Source organism: Plectropomus leopardus, chromosome 15 (genome assembly GCF_008729295.1).
Source record: "Plectropomus leopardus isolate mb chromosome 15, YSFRI_Pleo_2.0, whole genome shotgun sequence".
NCBI lineage: Eukaryota > Metazoa > Chordata > Actinopteri > Perciformes > Serranidae > Plectropomus > Plectropomus leopardus.
The window spans coordinates 8,123,093-8,142,557 of record NC_056477.1 but is presented as its reverse complement, the minus strand read 5'-3'; the positions used below and the strand labels follow the sequence as shown (position 1 = coordinate 8,142,557).

Sequence of the window (19,465 nt, the reverse complement as noted above, 5' to 3'; positions counted from 1 at the left end):
ATTATATAATGAATAATATCAGTGCTCATACTCATTTCTTTCAAATCTCCGCCTTTGTTAGTGTTTTAAGGCTATTTTATGACAATGTGATTCAGTTGCTTTGAGCTGTGAATTTGCAGCCTCACTTTAGATGACATTTGGTTTTTCATTCATGTCAGACAGTCTTCAGATCATCATCAGATGCAGATCTAATGTGAACTTAAAGATGCATGAGCTCTGTCTGCCACAGGAAGTGCAGCATGCTTCCTGTCTATTCACTGCAATCTCCTACTTACAAAGAATTCACAGTCATCTTGGAGTAATCCAGCCCTTTCACTCCTTAATTGTGTGTGTGTGTGTGTGTGTGTGTGTGTGTGTGTGTGTGTGTGTGAGAGAGAGAGAGAGAGAGAATAAGTGCAGGTCTGGGGTTGGGGAATTCCTGCCAAAATCATGAGGTCACTATTCTTCCTTATTAGCTCAAGCATGAATGTTGCTGAAAGAGTGGAATAAAGATGAGATTTAACCATGAGTTTTAACAGTTAGTTTTTGCCAATATTTCAACATTAACATTATGTATTGCCAATATTTTGAAGCAGACATTTGCCTTTCAGATAACTTGTAGCGTTTACTGCTGTTAGTCTGTCATTTTAAGTGGTAAGAAGAGGCAAACAATGTTTGATGAATCACAAAACAATTGCAAAGATTGGTTTACACATATCATGTTTTCTCTTTTGTTTTTATTAGAAGACCTTTAAGAAATGGTAATGGTTATTTTCTTGGTTATTCATCTCCATTCGTCATTTTTCTATGAAATATCAAACAACAGTAAAAGATTTTCATTGAAAATCCCCAAAACACAAGGTTGTTGATCACATATTGCTTTCCATATCTGACCATCAGTCCAAAACCTAAAGATGCTCTATATATTATTATGAACGACAACCATTTTTTCATTTAAAAAAAAAATGCTGATTAATTTTCTGTCAATCAATTAATTATTTTAGTTTTTTGGGGATTTGCGTGATTATTCAGAGTAACGAGGGAATTGATTTTTGTTGATGAACTTTCTAATTATACATTTTAATCCCGTGAGCCTCCCAAATTTTATTCTTTTATTCCCATCGCATTTAAGTGGAAGCAAAAATCCAATACACAGATATCTCAAAATCTGGCCAAAAGTATCTGAATGGCTAGACACAGCTAGAGTTAAATTAAGTAAGCAAAAATGGAAAAACAGTAAGCAAAGCAATAGCTCTTCTGCTCTAAAAATGCAGGTAACAGCACAAAATCATACTAAGCGGAAGCGCTCTGACTGGTTAACATCTGGCCTGTAGGGCGCACATGTAAAACAGACAGTATATCCTTTTCAGCTGTGTCTCCTTCGTCAGACCTACCACTGCATTCCTCCAACTGTGCCGTGTCTTTCATGTGTGATAGCAAGGTTTTTTAATGGCACCACACAAGCTGGTATGCTTCATATTCAGGCTCCTTAGCCGCATTCTCGTTAACGTTGCAGTGGTTATTGAGACGGCAAGCCTTCAGATGCTTTGGTTACAGTGGGGAGGGGAAACCACACATAATTACAGTGTAATGGCAATGCTGTTGTTCTTTGTTGGCTTCTCTGATAGTGTGTTGCGCCTGTGTAGCATTTAAACACAATATTGGATTTAAAGTCATCATATTTGCATATGGTCATGTCTGTGAAGCATTGCCATGGCTGGTGAACAGTGTTAGTAACTGTGTAAACTGTTAACCAAGCAGAAGATGCACATGATAAAAGCATGAGATACTGGGTCAGAATCTGAGCCGTGAGTGTTTGATTGAATTTAAAGAATTCAAATAATGCTTTGCTCTCCTGTCTTTGCTCATCTTTTTCTGAATATATATTTATTTTGATGAAAGATATAGAACTTTGTTTTAGTTTTAGGCACCAGGGTGTCTGCAGGTTCTTGAAGTCTTGAAATGTCTTAAATTCATTTATTTATTCATTCATTTAATAAATATTAGGCCTTAAAAGTCATTAGTCTTGACTTTAAATTTGGGAGGTCTTAATTGCCACAAACATTTGATCTAATTTCATTTATCCATCTTTTAAATTCTTTTGGTCAAAATGAGTCAAACTCTTATGCACAACAATCCTCATTTCTGATGTTACAAATCTTTAAACCCACAAGTGAACCTTATACTGTTTTTTTTTTTGTTTTTTACTTTGTAGTTGCACTTTTGGAAAAATGGAGATTAACCCAACTCACTCTAATAACCATATTCATAGATATAACGTACCTCTGTATGGGACCAAATATGTGCTAGTATTCCTACCTGCAGTGCTTGAATATGAAAAATATAATTTGTCAAAAAATCTGCCTTAATCTTAAAAATGATCTTAATGTCTTAAAAAACATTAAATTCAAGTATATGATACCTGTAGACACTCTGGATAAGGGAATTTTGATTCAGTTAAGGTTTCTAGTTTCATGTTACACTCATTGTTGAGGGGGAATTCATATAATAAAGCCTCATTTTTTACTTGTTCCATGGTTTGTTTCTTATGAGGACGTACACTGTTTATTTAAGTCTCGTCAGTTTTGGACATACCAATTTTGTCAATGAGCTTTATTGCAGATTCTCTCATCTCTTTGTTCACATGCAGTATTTCCTGTGTCTCTTCACTGACAACACCACGAAGACGCAACTATTATAATAATATGTTAAAGACACACTTATCTATGACAGCATGTTGCAGCGGATTATTCATATCACAGTGCTTTATGTCTGTCTGAAATTTCCTCATTAAATGTTTCACACATCATATAAAATCGGTGGATATTCTGAGCCTTTACTGTGTGTGAAAACTGATCCCTTTTACATCAGAGACAGCTGTTGCTTTGGTGCAGTCATGTTCCCAACAGCGTCATGCGAGGGACTGTCAGAGGTGTGCAGTTGATTAAAATTTTACCCGGGGGATTATTGAGTTGGTATACCAAGTACTTATGAGGTCAAGTGAGCAAAGGCTTAGCTCAATAATCTTTAATTCCCTCTCTGATGGGCTTTTCTTGGCACTTTCTACACACGACAGCGCTCCTGTTATTTTAGCAGCATTTGAAATAAACATGAACAGCGCCCCTTTGAAACCTATGTTCGATTTTGAAATAAATAATTATCAAAGGTATTAAAATGGTCAATACCAAGGTATAAGCGTCAGCGTTACCAAATGCAGCAATCCTTTTAAAATGTGTCTCATAAGAGAAACAACAGATTCTCCACTTTACTGTGAGAGGCTCCACTTGATTTGTTGTCATCTTGTGACAGTGTGAAAAATTTAATTATGAAAAGGTACTTTTGGCTGCTAAATATTACAGCCAGTAGCTCGTCTAGACAGCATAAATCCCATAGGTAGACAGTTTGAAATTGGGCCCCATAATATATTGTTTTTTTGTTGTTGTTTTTTTCTACTATCATTGCAATGTCAGCTTGTTGGATAAACACATCACGTACGACTGCAATATTGCACTCAGGGTTTTTTTTTTTTGAGTTGGTTGAAAAGGAGTATCAGTAGACAACAGCACTTTAATATGTAACAGTGATTGACATCACTATTCTTGTATTGTGTTTTTATTCCAAACCCTGATCAAATTTGTTTGCTTTCTTTTGTAAACATGGGATAAAGGCAATAAGCAACTTGGCAAAAAATGTTCTGCAAACTACAGGAAATTAGTAGGTTTGTAAATCATTTTTAACAAGCAAGGTAAAATAGAAAAAAAATGTTTTCTTTTTTAAAGTTATTTTTCTGAAGGTTTCTTTTGTTATGTTTTGTTTTGTTTTGTTTTTCCAGGTAATTTTTTGTTGTACCTTAAAAAAAAGTTTCTTGTTGCCTTTTTGATGTTTTTGAAAAAAAAGAAGCTAATTAATTCGGGTTTCAGAGGGTTCATTGTTCAGTTAAAGAATGTTGGAAATCATTTCTTCTCAGTTTTTTTTAATTCAGCAAGCAATTTGCAGTGTTTTACCAGTGCACTGAAAGCAGTAGAAAGGCAGAACTGTTCATTTATATCAAGTCATATCAGTACAACAATATTAAATACATTATAGCAGCATTTCCTCTTGTGCAGCCCTCGATAGAAAACAGCAATACAGATAACATGCTCGTCAGTTAGTTCTGCTTAATGTTGTTCTTCCAGGCCTGGGCCGTTAAAAAGTCAGCGTGGCTGTCTCTGACCTCCTTTCCAGCTCTTCTGAAAAGAGAGCAAGGGGAGGAGACAGGCAGGAGGGAAAATAAATGTCCTGCTGGGGAGGCCAGCCAACATTCCTACATCACTTCCTCCTCTAACATCTGGCAGTGATCAGGGCAGGCAGAGAGAAAGAGAGGATGCTTCTCACTGGCTGGCCTAGTGTTCATTTCCAGGCCTAGACATGGAGGCATCACATTGCAGGACCGCCCACTCAAACTCATTCCCCCTACCAGCAAAACAAAATGAAGCAAGATAGTGTTTTTCATGTCATTCAGTGTATCTCTGCCAATGTTTACAGTCTGTCTGTGATTCTACTGTCTTCCTTTATTACTTGATATGTGTTGTCATACATCTCGGCTATTTATATCATAGTGCAAGAAATGCATGTGTTTGTCTGCTTCTCTAAGCTTTCCCTTTCTTCTCCTTCCTTCCCAGGATGGCCTAGCCGTGTTGTGTTGTCAGCAGTCAATCAGCAGTGAGCTACCTGGACCAGAGGTGAGTAAAAGAGCTCAGTACTTTATTTCACAGTATTTAAAAAAAGCTTACATGTATACTGTCTTGCCACCAAGATGAGGCAAAATAATAGTCTTTAACACTCTGGGCCATGGTTGCAAATATTGACATTTTCTCTCTCTTATATATTTATTTTAAAAAAGACTTAATAAACTTTCACACATTACAGAGTGCACTCTGATGAAGGAACAACAGTGGAACACGTTATTCTTACTTGGCCCCTCAATATGCAGTAACCAAATACATTTTTTTCTTTTAAAAGAGAATTGTCTTTATATTGACAATTGAGAATTGCCTTTATATTTTAATTATGCCCCATTATAGTCTGGTTTTCAAAGAGCACTGTGGGTGAAAACATAATTAGTTAAACAAAACAAGTGTTCCTGCTGGTATTTTGTATATTGTCAATATCCTAAACTACTGTATCTCAACATTTCTTTAGGTGTGAGTTTGTTAGATGATATACTGAGAGCATGGAGATTCAGATACAGGATCATTACCAGAACTGATACACATCACTGCAGATTAGTTAACCTACTGCTTGTTCGCTTGTGTAACAGGTGTGTACCAGAGGCAGCAGCAGGTTGCAGAGATGAGTGTGACCTCCTGGTTCCTGGTGAGCAGCGGGGGGACTCGCCATCGACTCCCCCGGGAAATGATCTTTGTTGGCCGGGATGACTGCGAACTCATGCTTCAGGTGAGAATACTTTCAGGATCCTGAAACACCAAGCCGATGCTTGGCAATTGGTCTATGTCAGGTGACTGAGTGTCTGTTTAACTAGTTTTTGTGTATAGTTGGTTCTACTCTGCCCTTGTTGGCCCTTAGTTGTTATTTAGGCTGTTTTTCTGCCGATGCAGCATTTTGATTTGGCGTCGGAGCCCGTTAATGAATGAAATCACTCGATTGGCAGTTAACCTCAATGTACAAGAAGAGAAACAGAAAGGAGGAAAGCAAACATACAGCTAAAGTCAAGTGGGCGTGAGATCAAAACAAACCTGTTACATTGGGTAAAATTTTAATATTTTCAGCTGATGAGCTCGTAATTGCATGTGTTATTCACTGGCGCTCCTTAAATATCATTTGTTCTTTCAATAACAGGTTGTGTTCTTGATGTGCTAATTGGCTATCTGGCATCTTGAATTGGTCCTGTTGGTCTTACAGTTTCCCTTTTTGAATGACAAATACAGACTAGGGCTGTGCAATGTGGCTTTTAAAACAAGACCACAGTATTTTAGGCTATATTGCAATACACGATATATATCTTGATATTTTGAAATATCCTCTAAACTACTTTGAACTACTAAAATGCAAAATTATTAAATGAACTACAGTTACAAATGTAGCTGTAGCTACTGCCACAAAATAAAGATACATAAACTACCTTTGTAATGGTGTTTAATGAAATGCTGTTATGATAAAGTCATTTTATACATCACATTTGGAACAAGCCACGAGACATGGAGTAGATTTGTATATTCACCAACCCCTAGGTCTTTGTCTGACTTTTCATAGCCAAACCAAATCCAAACGACAGAAGTAGCCCCTCTTTTGGGTAAAAGCTTCTCCCCTCGTTTTTAGCAGGCCGGTCAGTGTCAGTGTCCCATGCAGAATTCCCACGTTCAGTGTCGCTTTCCAGCTCCTCTTTGTTCATTTGTTTTGGTACTGTGCAGCATTATCAGATACTGTAAGCGAATAAACAATATAGCATAATACGAAACAATGGCTACTTTAATTGTTGTAAGGTGTTGTTAAATGCAACTTTTTGGGTAAGACACAGGCAATGTGAGTTGATGTAACAGTCAGCCTTTGTCGCCACTAGTTTTTTGAGTTGATTTTTGACAAAATATGTTTGTTGCATTTTCACACTCTCTCTCATTTAAAGTAAAGAAAAACAGTTGTTGGGATGATATTATAACTAGAGAACACACACAGCCTGACACTCATGTAGGCATCCTCTCACTCATATAAATAACCTGCTGATCTCACAGCATTCTGTTTCATAAGCTAGCTGTTTACTGAGTCTGACCGAGTACACTATGAAGGGGCCCTCATGTTGTGACTCGTGCACTAGCAGAACATGTTTATATGTCATCATGTTGATGTGTGTGTGTCTCTGTGTGTACTACGGTGGTGTCTTTGCAGCTGCACATACATCCAGGATAACCATGCATATGCTCATGTGTACCTCTAGTCACTGCACTATTAATAGAAAGTAGGGCAGATACCTCCTGAGTTAGATCTTATCTGACTGAGTCGGTTGTAGTGGGCAACGGGTGCATCCATGGCTGCAGTCTCTGTTATGACATGATATGTTAAGAGAAGTTTACTGGTACCAGTGTCTGTCACAGAGCCTGACTGTCAAGAGGACATTCAGGACTCTCACTGATATTTATACATTTTTTCTTTGTTGTTAGAAATTAGCCTGTCTTTTCACATTGGCTCTACATTATGAAATCACTGTGGCTGTTTTCAAAATAAGTTAAGTTAGACTTACTTCTAAATTTCTGCTTTTGTCAGCGTATTAAAACTTTTATTTTTATATATATATATATTTTTAGAGTTGAATTGCTATTGTCTAAAATAGATTGCACCCCATGCCTTCCAGATATAATTTAGACCCATTGGTGATGTTTATCCATACAGTACCAAATCCATATTTTATGGATTTTTAGAAATGCAATCAGTTCATGGGCTGTCAGGGTTAAAAAAGAGGATGAAGCATGGAACTGAATTATGAAAGCATATTTTATTTGTGAATGACCTGTAGTGCATGACTGATTAAAGTCCCATTTATTTGTAATCCCAGTGCACAGTATGGTAACCCTTTTTATTCAATACTTCCACTTGAGCAGCATTTTGCATTTCTGCATTTTGCTGGCAAAAAGTAGACCGTAAAGTATTTTCTTAATTATGCTTCTTTCACAGTCTAAATAAATGACACAAATTTTCTCGAATATCCTGAAAAGCAACTTCTTTGCACCTTCCAAGTGACACAAAGACATGTACTTGCATACATATAACTTAAAAAATACTTGCTTTCTCAAGTTGTCATAGACACTTTTCTGAGCACTTGTTTGATTTCTTGTGTTGTTTTTGAGGTCCTTTCCTCTCATGGCTATTTAAGGTAACTAATGTCTCTAATGTCAAGAATGAACTTTAAAATCTGGACTGAAGAAATACTACTTCATTCATGAAGACATTTCACAGTCTAGAGTTGACCCTCAAGTTGGCCATTGCTGAGTTTTATTATTTCACCACTGGTCTAAATCCTGTCAGAGTCACGCTCTTTGATGAAGAAACTTGAAGATAGAAGTAATGAGGCTAATTTAATGAAGCATACAGAGTTGTCGGGAAGCTCTTTTTTCTTTCAAACACTTATCCTAATATGTCTCCAATGACCTGAGGGTCTGCCCCTCCTGTGTGTGTGTTGCTGCGTTGTGATGCCTTAGGAAAGATAAGGGAGATTTTCCAAATTCAGAACATTTTTTGGCTTTTTGTATTTGTGTGTTTGTGTGCCACTTTGTGTAGCTGCTTACAGTTGTCCTCCATGTGACTGCTGTAAGGAGCCAAGGCCTCATCACATGGCTAAACTTCAGAGGCAGCTTGTGTCATGCACCAAATAAAACACACACACACACACACACACACACACACACACACACACACACACGTCAAACTACAAATGACTGTATGTAGGGCGACATATTGAATGTACTATGTATCTTGGCTTGCTCCATGTGCGATATAATGACTATAATGAAAATGACTATATTGCGAGCATAAAGTATGAATTGTCACGTCATTTTTATAAGCCACGGGCATTTTGGTCCTGTCGCTCTCTTCTGTGGCTGTCCTCCTTTCTCAGACACACAAATAGGAGGGCTTTTGCAGATCTCCAGACTGTGACTGTTTAGTCACATTTTTGTGACATTTTTGTGACACTGCTATGACTTGCAAATACTATTTATATATGAACTGGAGAGCGATTAGTTTGTTTATAGCTTATAGTGAATTAAGCATCGCCTTTAATGACCCTGCAGCAGCAGTCCAACTTAATGAGTGGTAGTGGTGGTAGTGTGAGCATGTGAGGCGTGTTTGCATTTGCAGAGCTCCAATCAAGACTATTTAGTCACATTGTGCAACCATGGAGTACTAGTGGGACTTGCAGATATTAATAAGTTATGAACTGGAGAGCTGTTTGTTGCTCGTTCACAGTGACTGAATCGTCATACCGCAGATACAGTTGAACTTTCTGCTAATGTTAACACCCAACTGTCAACCAGAAGCTTCAAGTCCACAGCAAAAACATTGACACTTCCGGCCTAAGACGCGCCAGGTCCTTCAAAATAAAAACACTATGGGTCCTGCTTTGACTTACTTAATTATACTGATAATTTTTAAAATGTCAATATAAAAGTACTTTTATTTAATTTCTTCTCTGTTTTACATTCAACTTTATTATATGACAGCAGCTACTTTATTTAACTTAATTGTAGCTTCACTTCATTCAGTACTTCTGTATTTTAGTAGTTAACATTTGTTTAAAGGACATTTAAAAATATAGAGATATATATTGTGTATGCCGGTATAACCTTAAAATATTGCGATATTATTGGCCATATCGCTCAGCTCTAACTATATTACAGAAGTTATCACACTGTTTCTTACTCCAGTCTCTGGCCTTGTGAACAGATCTGATTTATTTACTATTTATGTATTAAGTGGTATAGTAACTACAGCAACCCATTCTCCATGATGTCAGCCAGAATCATATAATAGTCAGTGAGGCTATTAAGTGCCTTCTGTCTCTTTGTATTACATCCATTGTCTCATAGCTCAGCCGATCTGCAGTGTGTATTTCTTCTTTTCTTGATGAATCAAATTTGTCTCATGTCTTTATCTCTTCCCCTTGTCAGCATTTTGTCCTTCTCTCTTTCACTCTCTGCCCTTTATGCACAAGATTAGTTTCTTACAAGCATATTTTGAGAAAATTTTCTGTCTGCTCATTTTGAACAGCTCATTTTCACTTCAGATGTATTTACTTTGCTGACACTCGCTTTTTCGTTAGCTTCTCCACATCTGCATTCTAAGTTGCCTCTTCACATATTCAGTTGATCAGCAGTATATCTGTGTGTAACAGCATGAGTCTGCTCTATCCTGCGGTGTGAGGTACAACAGGCAGCTCATTTGCTTTCTATCCTGTTTTATCTAGCCTAATCTATCTAGAGTAATCTGTTTGACGGTTGGCTCTCTGGAGTGGCTTCTTTTGGCTTTACTTCTGCAGCACTTCAGCCATTTTCTTCTTTTATTTAAGCATAAGAGTGCACTCCAGCTATCTGCAACTGGGTTATACGAAAGATTCATGTCCGAATTTTTATGCAGTTCAGCTTCCAAGATCAGCATTGGCAGACACCAGCACAAAATCTTATTCTTGCCTCTCACTTTGCAAATGACTTATTTTCTGTTTTTGTTCACTCTTTTTTTTTCAATTTCACTCCCATCTTGTTAAAATAGTGTAATTCATGAGTCAGCACAGTTAGGGGATTTGTTAGATGGACTTTGTTTAGGGATGGGTGATAGGGCCAAAACCTTCTACCAAGGAATATGTACTTTTTAAAAATCACATTAACAATATATATCATGATTCAGTAATTGCACTAACCACATCATACTTCATCACATTTGATTAATTTCTGAATTATGAACCCTTCACAGACACCAGTCTGAAAGTACCTGCTGTTGAAAGAAATAAAATCAATTAAAATCGTATACATAAAACATCAGGTAAAATATAGAAGTGGAAAAGACATACGACACAAGTAAAGATATAAAATATCACATGCTACCTAAATATCTGTCTGAACTCAATGTATTTAAAAAAAACACAAAACAGGAGTCCATCTGTTTTTTCAAAGACACATCACAGCAAACACAGCGTACACTGCAGACTTCAGAATCACCAAAATTAATATTAAATTAGGACTTGCCAATGCCAATATAAAAACAGTTTCAGGACAATCTTATCGATGCTCTTTATCTGAAGGGCATTTTAACAAACATTTGGAGACTGCAGCATGCATACTTGAAGATATGTTTTGAAATTCTTTTGACACTGACACATGAAAAGGATATTTGCCAAATGCAACAACATATTTCTATTTAAAGCTGCCATCACATTGTTTTTCACCATACAGAGGGTTGCAGTGCTGGAAACTATTTATCCTCACACAGCTGTTAGGTTCATATCTGAGCGCGAAAATCAATACTTTCACCTCCAGACGGTCCCACATCACCTCACTGTTCTCCCTTTGTGTGTGTGTGTGTGTGTGCGCGTGCGTGCGTCAGTGTGCTGTGTGCAGAATCAGATATTGAAATATCTTCTGATATGCTTCAGGTTGATATTACAATAGATATAATGCATAGTAACATTGAGGCTCATTATCAGAAATGCATTCTCGACATTGGATGCTCATACCTCCACAAAGATGTAACAGCAAGGTTTTCTCCAGTCACACACATGGTTTGTCTATAAACAGTTATGCAGTTCACAGTAGGGGTCAGCCGATATCGGTTTTTCAGGAAAGATAGCAGTTATTAGTAGATAACTGGTATTTGCATCTGATAGCATTCACAATAAAAATGTATATCTTTCTGTCAATATTTAGAATTTGGAATATTACAAACTCCAACGACAAAACTTTATTTAAATGCCTTTGGCAAAATTTTAATCAAAGCTGAGATTTTCAATATCATATACAGCAACTTTTTTAAAAAAGACAAGTGAAAATTCAAATAAAAATGAGTAAAAATAGTTCCCTGAGGTTTTACAAGGTGAAAGTTCCTCCCATGCTGACACTGTCTTTGCATTTTTTAATTAATTAATTTTATTGATTATCATTAAAATGAAATGCCCATACAGATAATCATCAAAATGCTAAATATCGGACCAGATTATTGGCAACCCAGAGTTCACAGTCAGGTTTACACTTGGAGCAAGAGTAGCAAAGATGAAGAGTAAAAGTAGTATATTTTCAATATCTGTTAAAAAAATGTTAGATGTGTCAACTGATCCTAATGACCTGATCCTGATAATCCTGGATTAATGCTCCGTGTTTGTTTTCGTTTGAAGTCCCGCAGCGTGGATAAGCAGCATGCAGTCATCAACTACGAGGCTGGAACTGATGAACACAAGGTGAAGGACCTGGGCAGCCTGAATGGGGTGAGTACACAGATATAAATATGCAAAACAGAGAGAGGTTAGGACAAAGCTAAAAGGATGAGAGAGGACAAAGAGAGGACAGACAATAATAGAGGAGAGGAGAGGGTCACCTGAGGGACGAGGGATGGAGGGAGATAAGGGAAGGAGTTGAAACAGCTGAAGGAGGAGAAAAGAGGTTTCAAGGGAGATGGATAGAGACTGCAAAGGTAGAGAGAAATCAAGAAAAAACAAAAGACATTCAAGGTGAAAGTAGAGAGCGCTGTAGTCCTGAAGGGTTAAAGGTTAACTTGTTTTTGTCAGTCAATAGGACTTTCTATTTTACTGATGCTAATTGATCTGTCTTTTAATTAAGATGTGGATCAGGGCTGAGGTCAGTAGTAATCTAATTCTAATTATGCTAATCACAACTTTAGGGCACAATCTGTGATCCAAATGTTAACAAAGGGCAGCTTCAGCACAAACTTAAAAAAAAATGACAAAAAAGAGAGTGATAGCAGTCACTACCTGTTTTTTCATTTTTTTCTGTCCAGTAATGGAATTTCAGCTTTTGATCGTAAGCAATCATGTGATAGTTAAAAACAAATATATATAATATGGAGGGCATATTGTCTTTCTTTCTTTTTCTTTCTTTCTTTCTTTCTTTCTTTCTTTCTTTCTTTCTATTTTATTTTTGATTTTTTTGGGTTACCTGTCCCTTTAAGAAAGTAAAGTGTGCTTAAAAACACACTTTGTGGTGTCTGTTGGTTATTAAAAATTACTCTGAGTAGTATATCAGTCAATTGAAGGCAAAATAGATATCTAAAACATTTTTAAAAAATGTCTCGAGAAACACAATTGAACTTTAAGTGTGTGTAGATACACTTGACCTCTCTCTTTGACATTGTAGCTCAGTAAAATCCATTTACAGCTGCCACATGCCATTAGTCATATGTAGTGATTAGCACTCAGTCACAGCCCCACCATACTGGACACATATGCAGAACGTCCCCCACATCCTTTCCAGCGCTCAGACAGGAAGCCAGAGTCAGAGTCACTTCCTGCTGTGTCATTAACTATCCAGCTTCTTTGGTTGGATTTAGAGGAAGTTTTCTCCTGCTGAGTCAGTGGATATACAGAGATTTGCCACAGTGGTGAGTAAAAAAGCCGTGTTTGGGCAATGTCACCATTTACCGTCTTACTGTGGCTGTTTCATCGCTGGTTTGTTAAGCTGCCATGAACTCATCTCACTACAGAGCAGGCAGGAATGTTTTATTACAACAACAGTGCGAGTATGATAGAATTTCATTTGCAGTTCAGTGAAACCTGATCTGTCTCAGAGCTGCAGAGAAGAAGGAGGGGTGAAAGGGGGGAATGGGAGAAAGAAAGAGATGAGAGAGAAAACAGTTGGAGAGAAAGTTGTACCTCTCATGCTAAGGCCTTTAGTCCTGGCTACGCAGACTAATTTCTAATCAAGAGATGCCAGGATCAGCCTCAGACCTCACAGAAATATTAAACTCACATGTAGTCACGTGTGTCTGGCAGTGAGAGCTTCTTCAAACTGTTACAGCTGCAAAAACACTGAAACCAGAAATAAAATAGCTCAGCAAGGTTTTATATTTCCACTTGAACTAAAACCATTAGTTAATGAATCACAAAATAATCAGCAAATATTTTGATAAAACAATTAATTTTTGTTATTTTTCAAGCCAAACATGGTCTTGGTCCAGCTTGTCAAATTTGACAATTTCCTGCATTTCGTTGTTGTCGACTGTTGAACATGTCACTGTTATTATTGCTATGTTTCACTGTTTTTTAATTAATGGACAAAAAAACTGACTCAGGAAATAATTAGCTGATTAATCAATGATAATTGTTAGCTGCCACCCCAATTTTCACTTGAAAGCTCAAACACTGGCATGTAAACCAGCTCAATTAGATGCCTTTCTTTGGTGTTATCTTCTTTATTGTTACATTTGATTTAAATTACCATATTGTTTTTTGTCTTGCCTTTTCTTTCCTCCTGCAGACCTTTGTAAATGATGTCCGCATCCAGGAGCAGATGTACATCACTTTAAAGTTAGAGGACAAGCTGAGATTTGGATATGATATCCTTTTACTTTTTTGATCTCCTCTTCAGCTGTCATACATACACCAGTAGTCCCTCCAAAAACCTGTTGAGCAGCCAAGCGTTGTTCAAACCCAGTTATTATTATTTTAATTCTTACATTGATGGCTTCTTTAAAAACATACCACATGAACATAATAGAATTTACTGCTTTCAGTGGTAAATTGTTTCATGCGTATGTGTGTCTGTTTGTGTGTATGTGTGAGCGTGCGTGCGTGCTTGTAACATAATTATGCTATTGTGGCCATTATTTCCTTAACCTGTCTGTCTCACATACCAACCTGTTCACGGTGGTGAGAGGAGAGCTCACTGTGCCTGAGGAGGCTCTGAAGGTAAGAACACACATACTCAAGTATTACCATGATGTACGGTTATATATATTACTACTTAAATCTCTTACTATTCTTTCTTTTCTTCATCTTCCCTTAAGCATGAAAAGTTTACGAGCGGCCTCCAGCTCAGCAAGAAGCCGTCCAACGGAGAAACCACTACAACCACAACCACAAGCAAGTCCCCCGCTAAGACCCCAACAAAGGCACTCAAATCCCCCAGTTGCAGCACCCACAGGTCAGGGGAGACAAAAGTGTCAGATGGCATCACTTCCTCCAAAGAGCCATCAGCTAAACCTGTGGACAGTCACAAAGCAGAGGAGAGGATAGGAGGTGAGAGACACGATCATAGAGAAAATTATGACACTATAAAAAGTGAGGCTGCCTCTGAAATAGCTACTGTGTTAAATATAAGAAAGGGTTAGGGTCAGAAATGAAGGCACAAATATTCTAAGAACACTTTATTATTGCTCTATTTCCGCATATATACCTGTGGACAAGTATTTTAAACAGACTGCTACTTCTCTGTAAATACTAAAATGTCACATTTTCAACACCAATACACAGATTTTGATGTATTGTGACTTTCTAAAACAAGAAGAGAACAGCTGTAGACCAGGGTACCCACTGACCCGTGAAAAGTCTTAAAACGCATTGAATTCATCAATCTTAAAATAAGGCCTTAGTTTGTATTAAAATTACTTAAATTAATCTTTCAGAAGTCTTAAAAATGCTAATACATTGGGAATAGGATATAATGAATTGTGTTTATTCGGACGTTGCATTGTCAAACCTCAAAATAATTGGTAACATCCATTTTTTCTTAAACAAAGTGTGGTGGGGTTTTATGTCAGGCCAGTAGGGGGTGGACATGGTCACCAGGGAAAGGGCTTTAACCACCACACAAGCATCAGTCACGCTTTCTCAATATAAAGGCGGTTTAGGGTCTGAGGTTGTCCCCATTAATTGACATCAGTGACCAGGCTAGGGTGCTAGCAGGGGTCCTAGTTAATCTCCAGATGTTAAAACAAGGCCACATGGGGCTTGTGTTATTGCACAGATTAAGCAGTAACAGGGTCAGAGTGCCTGCATACTGCAAACCCATATGGCAGCACTACTTTTCTTAAAATGCACAAATTCACAGGCAGGCACGTACATATGCACAATTTGGCCAAAAAAACTATGAAACATGCACATACGGTGTTGCATGTCTCCCCATCTGCTGCTCATGTTTTTTATGACACCCTTTCTATGGTTCTGTGGATGTAGTCCTGCGGTGTTACTGCTGTAATACCAGGCCTCACCCAGATATTATACCTCATAGGGAGCATGCAGTAGCTATTATAGAGAAAGCCCCTTCTTACTGCACGCAATTTGGCAGACGGCATCTATAATTATCTGGATATACTGTGATTAAACTTACATATAGCTCAGGATAAGCAGCACTCAAAGCAAAATAAGGTAGAGGATGAAGGAGGAGGAAGAAGTTAACGTGTGAGGAGTCTTCCTAAACATCATTGCTGATCCAGCTGGAGACTTTTGTTGCATGTCTTTCCTGTCACTTCTCCACTGTGCTGTCCACTTACAGCAGGATGCTTGTCCCTTGTCAGCTTTCATTCTAATGAGGACAGAGAGGCAAACGAAAAAGTCCCTCTTTCATTTGAACTGCGTGTGTCTGACAGTGAGAGAGAGTATGATAAAGACACGTCCTGCTGGCTAAAGTTCTAAAAAAAAATAGGTCAGTGGTGCAGGACCTGACTAGAGGGGAATTAATGCACCAACACACACATAGACAAAGAGCAGCTGGGTTCACTTTGTGTCATCCTGATACAATGAACAGCTCAACAGCTCCAAAGTATATAAAGTACATAATAAACAAGTCAAGCATGACAGGCTGTAGTTTAAGCTACTTTAAAAAGTTCGCTTTCTGCAAAGTTTTGTGAAAATGTGTCTGTGCATCTGTCTCAGGGGATGTTACAGCGCTGCCTCGTGGGACGCCACTGTACGGTCAGCCGTCCTGGTGGGGGGATGGAGATGCAGATGATGAGAACTCCTTCAAGCAGGAAACCAAGTCATCCAGCAAAAAACACGACAGCTCCATTTCAGGTAAGAGCTATTCTGATTTTGAACTTCTAACTACCTTTATCTCCTTACCACTCTATCTAAAGTGGACAAGTATGAGGACAATATTATATTGCCAAAACATTAGTAAAAGAAAGCTTGCTGATGTCAAATGATGTCATCATCGATCATAGAATTTCACCATAGATTTTTAAAAAAGTTTTGGTTTGGGGCAAGCAGCAACTCCAGGGCTGAAAATAAGGCCAACATAGAATTGCCAAAAACTGCAGTTCTTCAAATGGCCACTTGACACTGAAAAGCAAAAGCAAGTCTATACCAATAGACCCCCATGTTAAAATGCCCAACTTAACAGCAAAAATAAACATGTTTACGGCCTGGTACAGCCTGTCGAACTCAAGGCTTCAAAACATGACTCCACAAACCAGTGAGTGAAGTTATGGTGACGTCATCCATTATTTCTATAGTTACAGTCTATGGCTGGTAGTCGTAACTTTTACAAGAGATTTTGCACTAAATATAAAGTAGAAAGTAACATTCATTCATTCATTCATTCATTGTTCATAAGCGCTTGTCCTGTGAAGAGTTAAACATACTAAAATGTCATTTTCACAGTTGTCTGAATACACAAAATGTTTGTATTCCTCAAGATACAGATTTAATACAGAATTTGGTAATTTAATTCTAAATCTTTATGCCACCTTGTATGTTGCGATGAATCAGATAAATGGTATATCTAACATACCCACCCTCTTTGATGCAGTTTGTATGGAAAGTTACAAACTGCAGCATTTCTTCGTTTATATTTTGTCAGCAAAAAGTAAAAATAGCATGATATATTGCTGTGTGCTAAAAACAGTATGCTATTTGATAGCCCACATCTTAAATGTAATACTAATATGAATCATGCAGTGCAGACAATTTTATGTTAGCATTGAAACAGTAGCTTGATCTAATGCCCTTAAGCCCTGTTTATTTGCTCTATGTTAATGGGGCAATGGCCGGACAGACTGTGTGTTTGTGTGTGTAACAGTGTACACCCAAGTGCACACAAAGGCTTTTTTCAGAGCCTGTATGTTTGTGTGCCTACAGTATGTGCGTGTATAGTGTCCTTTGGACTGGGGGGATCCCGTTAACTGGTGCTGGATAGTCAGAGTAACAGGATTAGAGGCTACACCAATAGTGAAACAGCTCAGCAACACAAAATCAGTCTGTGCCAGGCTGGTTTAGTGTGGACCAGCATAGTCTGTAGAAGTGGGGGGAGGTTAATCATACACAAACATTGGAGCAGACAGAAGAGCTTCAAATCTCTCATCACATCTGGATGGATAGGCTGGGAGCGTCTACGCCAGCCTGAAAAGGAATATTTTGTTCATCAGCTTTTTAGTTAGAAATACTTTGTGTGTTAAACCATGAGTGTGAATGGTGTTGAATGAGATTAAAAAAAGACTCATTTTGGAGTAAGTCTGTGCAAGCGTGACAGGGTGATTTGAAACTCTAAAAGCTTTCCGAAAAATCAGACCAATGGGATTGGCTACTTCAGTCATGGAAGAGGGTGAGTGGAAGGCTTTTTGCCCTCGTGGCGCACTGACTTTTTGACTGAGTGCTAAATGGATGTTGTGATGTCGTTGTTTAAGCGGTGTGCTCCCCAGGGTGGGTTGCGCAATGTTTTTATGTAGGTTACATGCTTCAAAACAAGATCTTATCATGTCTTGAAAAAAAAAATGTGAGCACGTCCTCGAAATCATCTCTAATAAACTATTAACATCAGATATATGATTTAGTAGCAGCAAAGGGGAAGTGAAAAAAGGTCCTGAAGAGGAAGTGATTTTGTTTGAGTGTGTTTTTATTGATGCATGCATTTGAATGTCAGTTAAGTTTAGTGCATGTCCTTTTCTCCTTTGCAGTGAATAGGCTGTGTTGTCAGAGCCCCCTACCCCCCTTCCTTGTGTATTGTCACTCAAGCCGATTGGGTTACGCCATTGCACCAGCTCCCCCATTCCTCCCAACACACACAAACACACCCGTGCACACAGTGTTCAAACAGACCACTCTCTCGCTCTCTACTGCAGTGATCATTAGCTAACCACTCTCTTATCCTCCAGTAAGTATTACTTTCAATTCCATATACTTTAGCTAATGGAGCTGCTAAAGGGCTGTCAATTTGAGTCAACATTTTATTAGTGAGCCTTGCTTTATTACCTGTGGATGTTGTAAGAACTATTTGGTCAGTTAACATGCTTTAGCTCTTAGGTACATTAGAATTTGAAATGGGAAGACAGATGCACTACTTTTATGTTTTGCTACTGTTTTTCAAAGTCAGACAAACTTATCTAACAGGAGATGCTTTTTAAAGTGTGTTGAATGCTCATATATTTTAGGATGTGATTAATCTGCAATGCTGTGCCTATTGTCAGTGTTTATCTTTGTATGAATTAGGCTGATGGAAAGCAGTAAAGCTTAAGTTGCTATGAATGGCATCAAACTTATTCATGAAACTCCTAACTTTACAAAAAATCGTGAGGTGTTTCCCAGACAAGCCATGCGACTTATTGTGACATCAGTGGAAGCTCTGACAGTGTTCACACGTATTTGAACATATTACATGGGTGAGATACAGGAAGTTTAGTCATTTCTTAATAATTTTAAAAAAGAAGCAAACATATACTGTACTTTCTGTCATTTTGTCTGTTTTACGTGCTTATTTTTAAACCTTTCAGTCTTATTTGTATGGTATTACTTTCTTAGTTAAGTCCTTAGATCTTAAGCATCATTCATCGTATTTGATCTTAAGATCCTGATATTTGCACTCAGTTTAAATCCATGTTGTAAATCTTCCCAAACTTGCAGAGCAGCTTATGCTGGCAACTGCAGATCAGCAAAGACGAATCCAAAGAGATATTTTAGTACTTTAGTTAAGTTCATAATACTTAAGTGGAAAATAAGCCTTTTAATTAAGAGATTTTGTTTCTGGGAAGATTGTGTTTTGCCTGAGTCTGACATAGCAATAATATT

General features: G+C 37.8%; 1 protein-coding gene across 5 annotated transcripts in view; it reads left to right on the top strand.

Annotated features, from left to right (window-relative positions):
- cep170aa (centrosomal protein 170Aa) overlaps window positions 1–19,465 on the top strand; it is a 50,360-nt gene that overhangs the window by 8,380 nt on the left and 22,515 nt on the right. For 4 of the 5 annotated variants that reach the window (XM_042502629.1, XM_042502627.1, XM_042502628.1 and 1 more), the window contains exons 2-8: window positions 4,641–4,700; window positions 5,279–5,415; window positions 11,849–11,938; window positions 13,944–14,022; window positions 14,316–14,374; window positions 14,473–14,704; window positions 16,340–16,477. In XM_042502629.1, the coding sequence (XP_042358563.1) occupies window positions 5,311–5,415; window positions 11,849–11,938; window positions 13,944–14,022; window positions 14,316–14,374; window positions 14,473–14,704; window positions 16,340–16,477 (703 nt within the window). In that variant the 5' untranslated portion in view covers window positions 4,641–4,700; window positions 5,279–5,310. Of the gene's footprint in view, window positions 1–4,640; window positions 4,701–5,278; window positions 5,416–11,848; window positions 11,939–13,943; window positions 14,023–14,315; window positions 14,375–14,472; window positions 14,705–16,339; window positions 16,478–18,506; window positions 18,555–19,465 lie in introns of those variants that run through there. The other variant, XM_042502630.1, reaches the window with a different exon arrangement.